This window comes from Pinus tabuliformis, chromosome 4_1 (genome assembly GCF_031772625.1).
Source record: "Pinus tabuliformis cultivar Carrire ecotype Pingquan chromosome 4_1, CPIR1, whole genome shotgun sequence".
NCBI classification, from domain to species: Eukaryota; Viridiplantae; Streptophyta; class Pinopsida; order Pinales; family Pinaceae; genus Pinus; species Pinus tabuliformis.
In genome coordinates this window covers 613,047,597-613,052,622 of record NC_142303.1, presented here as the reverse complement: position 1 = coordinate 613,052,622, position 5,026 = coordinate 613,047,597, and the positions used below count along the sequence as shown (strand labels likewise).

The 5,026-nt window shown below is 43.9% G+C and overlaps 1 protein-coding gene across 1 annotated transcript; it reads left to right on the top strand.

Annotated features, from left to right (window-relative positions):
• The first annotated feature begins 537 nt into the window (after positions 1-537).
• LOC149177501 (uncharacterized) lies at positions 538-3,870 on the top strand. The gene is made up of 2 exons (XM_089421771.1): positions 538-2,994; positions 3,157-3,870. Exons 1-2 carry the CDS (start codon positions 538-540, stop codon positions 3,868-3,870), a joined length of 3,171 nt encoding a protein of 1,056 aa, XP_089277897.1.
• Positions 3,871-5,026: the final 1,156 nt, after the last annotated feature.

Below are 5,026 nucleotides of genomic sequence, written 5' to 3'. Positions count from 1 at the left end.
CTTCCTCGAACAGCACTCCCCCAAAAATATCATCTTGGCAGGGGATTTAAACATCGTTTTAAAACATAAGGAAAAAAGGGGAGGCACTCACAGCAGAGACCCCTTCCTTCCTATGGTCGAAGGACTCATTCAAGATCGGGACCTCAATGATCTCATTCTAGCGAAAGGGCTCTACACCTGGACCGATAACAGAGTGGGAGCGGACCATATTTCTGCTCGTCTGGATAGATTCTTGGTTCAGGGCACTCTGATGACAAAAAAGATCATCACTACCAAAATCCTCCCCAAACTGACTTCAGATCATAAGCCATCCAGCTCTTTCTAGAATATGAAGAAGAATTGGGCCCCATCCCATTTCGCTTCAGCCCTCTATGGTCAGAAAGAGAAGGCTTTTTTGATATAGTGAAAGCAGCTTGGAGCGAACCCTTCTCAGGATCCCCCAGCTACGTGTGGGAGCAAAAACTCAAAGCCACAAAGCATGCCCTGAAGGAGTGGATTAAAAAACCTGCCCCAAATCCAACTAGTAACCGAAAAGAAATGGTGCATACCTTGGAGGAATTGCAAACAGATATGGAAAATAGAGATGTCACCCCAGCATTGCTGGATGAAGAAGTCAAAATCCAACGCTCGACCTTTCAATCCTTTCGGTTAGAGGAGGAGTACTGGAGAATCAAATCTAGAAGCCTTTGGTTGAAGGCGGGTGATAGGAACACCACCTTTTTCCATCGCCAATATCGGGCAAGACTTTGCAGAAATCACATCTCTGAAATAACAACAGCAGAAGGACAGACCTGCAAAGGGTTTAGCCAGATCAAAGAGGCAGCTGTAAATCACTATAGTCAGCTTTATACTGCCGGAAATCAAGGTAACGAAGAGGACATGGTAGACTTCCTCTCCAATATGCCCCCTCTGGTCAGAGATGAAGACAACATCGATCTCAACAGGCCCTTTACGGAGGAAGAAGTTATAAAAGTGATCTGGTCTATGGACCCAAACAAGGCCCCCAGGCCAGATGGATTTACCATCCATTTCTACAAAATGTGCTGGGATATTATTAAAGCAGATCTACTAAAGATGATTAAAGGATTCAGGAATAAAGCCAAGGTAGGGGGAGGAACCAACTCCACATATCTGGCCCTCATCCCAAAAGAATCAAATCCTGAAACCTTTGCCAGATTCAGGCCAATCTCGTTGTGCAACGCCTCTTACAAAATCCTAGCAAAGCTCCTTGCAAACAGGATCAAGCCTCTCCTAAACAGACTTATCTCCAGCAATCAAGGCGGATTCATTGAAGGTAGGCACATCCTGGACAATGTCATACAAGTTCAAGAGATCATTCATTCAAGCCAGAAACGAAAAGAAAAGGGGATGCTGATCAAACTTGACATGGCCAATGCCTTTGACCGAGTCAACCGGGCCTTCCTTTACAAAGCTCTCCTCGCCTTTGGTTTCTCCCCTCACTTTGTTGCTCTTATCAAAGCCTGCACTGACTCCCCTTGGATTGCCCCCCTCGTCAATGGCCGCCCCACCTCCTTTTTCCATGCCCAGAGAGGTCTTAGGCAGGGATGCCCCCTCTCTCCCTTCCTTTACATTTTGATGGCGGACACTCTCAGCAGAAAACTCTCAGCAGAAAAAGAGGCAGGCACTCTTCCAGGCCTTAAACCTTCCATTCACTCTCCTGCCCAGAATCATGCTCTTTTTGCAGACGACTCTCTCCTTCTCGGAGGAGCTTCTCCTAGAATTGCCAAAGCTTTTGATGAAGTCCTAAAAAGTTACTGCAGGGCCACGGGAGCCTCCATAAATGAAAGGAAAAGTGAAGTCTATGGATGGAATATCGATCAACAGGAGCTCACAAACATCTCTGCTCTCCTAGGTTTCAATAGCCAAGCCCAATGGGAGACGATAAAATACCTTGGACTCCCTATCATTAATGGCTGCAACAAGAGAGCTCTGTGGTCTGAAGTCATCAGCAAAATCAAGACAAAGATCACAAGCTGGGGAGGGTATTGGCTCACTTCCGGAGGTAAGGTCATCTTGATCAAGTCTGTTCTCTCAGCATTACCAATTTACCAAGCTGCCTTCCTACTAGCACCAAAGCAGGTGACAGACCACATCTCCAAACTGATTCGTGACTTCCTCTGGCAAGGAGGGAAAGGGAACATTCACAAAATGCACCTGGTGAAATGGGAGCAGGTGAAACGACCTTTCGCAGAAGGAGGACTGCAAATGAGGGACCCAGCCATGGTCAACTTGGCATTGGGTGGAAAAATTCTATGGAATTTATATGAGAATCCAAAGCATCCAGTCAGCGAAATTTTGAAAGCAAAGTATGCCCATAAGGTACCGCTTCGAAATCTTCAGGCTTCCCAAACAATCAACGCCTCCCAGGTATGGAAACTCTGTAATAAAAGTCTGAATTTCTTCAAAGACAGAGTTTATAAAATCCCCGGCAATGGTAAACATACAAAACTGTGGCATGATCGCATTATGGACAGCGCCCCTCTGTCAGAAAATGAGGAAATCGACGAAATAAGACAATGGCTGGAGCGCGCTGGAATCAACAGTGTTTACGATCTCTCCAAGTGGGACAGTCGTGGCGCATGGACCGGTTGGGATTTCCATGGTATCCCAAGCCGCCTAAACCACCAGATGACTGCGCTCGATGAGTTGCTGGAGGAAGCAGCTCCAGTGAGCAGATGGTCGAAGGACAGATGGGGTTGGGGGCGCTCAGGGATTTATTCATCAGCGGCAACCTACAACGCTCTCCAACCCATTAAGAACAGCAGCAGAAAACCAGAATTCTGGAAGAAGATATGGGAGCCCCTCGCTCTACCAAAAGTCAATTTCTTTTTTTGGACCCTGGCTCACAATAAATTGCTGACTGGAGAAAATCTGATTAAGAGAGGCATTGTGGGGCCTCACAGATGCGTGTTGTGCAACAACAGTGAAGAAACATCCAAGCACCTATTCATGTACTACAAGTTTGTCAAAGAGGTGTGGCGCCTTATCCTCCATGACTTCCAAATCACTGTTCCCTCGCATAATTCTGTAGCAGATCTCTTCGATGCTTGGAATCATTGCTACCCCCACAAAATCCCCAGCAAATCTTTTTGGAGGAAAATCTAGATAGCCATCCCCATATTCACTTGTTGGTAGACCTGGCTGGCCCGGAACGATCTGATCTTCAACGGAAAAGAACAAACTCCTCTAGCTGTAGCTGCAAAAGCAAAATCCCTCCTCTTGGAAGCTGCCCAACAGCAGTACACTCCTGCTGATCCATTGCTGCTTCCCGAAGAAGAAAGGTGGCTGAATTATCTCTCCCCTCACCCCCGGAGGTTGCTTTCTACCCCTCAAGCAGTGAACCCAATCTGGAGAATAAGAGAAACGGAAGAAAATTTTCAGGCATGGTGGAAAAAACAAAAAACATCCACGATCTTTTTTGATGGTGCCTCCAAAGGCAATCCCGGGGCTGCTGGGTCAAGTGGGGTCATTTACGACAAGGCTGGAGTCAAAAGAGACACTTTATCTTGGGGCATTGGGCAGAAATCTAATAACCAAGCCGAGATTCTAAGCCTTCTTAAAGCCTACCAAATTGCTAGAGACAGAGGGGACAAAGAAATCCAAGTTTTCGGAGATTCCGAGCTCATAATCAAAAAGTTGAATTCAGAGAACTTTTTCACCAATGCAAGTCTCAACAAAACTCTGAGTAGATTGAAGGAAGTCCTTCTATATTTTGAATCCTACAAATGCTTCCACATACTCAGAAATCTTAACAGCGAAGTTGATTTGTTGGCAAATAAGGGCTGTAATCTAGGGAAAGGCCAAATTCTCATAAATGGGAAAAGTTCCAGCCATCCATGTAACCCATGAGGACTAAGCAGTGTGCACCATGGAATAGTATTAGATGCAGTGTAATGATGGCAGCATTGGCGTAAGACCAAATTTCTTCCAATATAAATAAAGATACACCCGTTTCAGTTAAAAAAAAAAAAAAAACTGAATGAATACAAAAGAGTTATGAATAATCTTCTCTTGAATATCAAAACCAGTGACTTCTAAAACTCTGGTAGAAGATACACCTAGATCTGAAAAGGCATTTTCATGATATCAAAGCTTCTAATTCGAAGCCATGAAGGAAACATGCACCCAACAACCAACCTTCAAATAAAGGATCAGTTGTTTTGCAAAACTCGGGCATGCCAAAAACTGAGTATATACCCTTTAGAAAACCAACAAAATCTCCCAAACTGTTGACAATTTTAAAAAAATTCTCGTGTCACATCTAATTGAGGCCATTTTCAAAAACCCCATTGTTTGGAATTTTGAAATTCTCCTTCAATTTCCTAGAAACTGCACCTAAAGTTCATTGTTGGAAAATTCCCACGAAATTTTGATGTGTGGTTTCCAAAAGCAATTTCTCGGTGGAGGAGGAGAGGAGGGATGGGTTCCATGGTATTGAGGCACTTCCAATACTTCTATTGTATTTAAGGAAGGAATTTTATAAATATAATAACAGACAATTGATCAGTTATTATTTCAAAAACAAGATTGTGATCATACAAGAATGGAAATAAAGATATCTTCTTTCATAGCATTGTTGGAAAATCAAAATTAAAGCTAATGGAGAAGGCAAAGCAATAATCAAATACCTCAGAAGTTCAGCATCAGCCCTGACATCAATTTTCTCCATCTCTCGGTTTATCAGATTGACAATTCGAGCTGTATATGTAGTAATTGCACGTAGCAATCGTGGAGGACTCCTGAGCAAATTTAGAAGTTCACATCATTTGGTATTTCCCCATCCAAATCAATAACTAGCTTCTCAGCATCTAGATGTGCATGTCCCTGAACACCACCCCCATCATAAGCCGGAAAAGTGTTCCGTATTCTTTCAATGAGATGAGTTGCAAGTGATTCACATGCCTTTCTAATGCTCCTTTCTTGTGCTCTTTCCATAAGAATGAGACCATCTGCTAGCTTGTTGCCCTTAATTGTGGCATAAACTGTATCCTGCTCATTACGGGCA

Bases quoted from the DNA above. Each gene is read 5' to 3' on its own strand.
- LOC149177501 (XM_089421771.1), top strand. From the start codon at position 538: ATGGTGCATACCTTGGAGGAATTGCAAACAGATATGGAAAATAGAGAT. The intron at 2,995-3,156 runs GTGTGGCGCCTT...ACTTGTTGGTAG, and splicing joins ACTACAAGTTTGTCAAAGAG to ACCTGGCTGGCCCGGAACGA.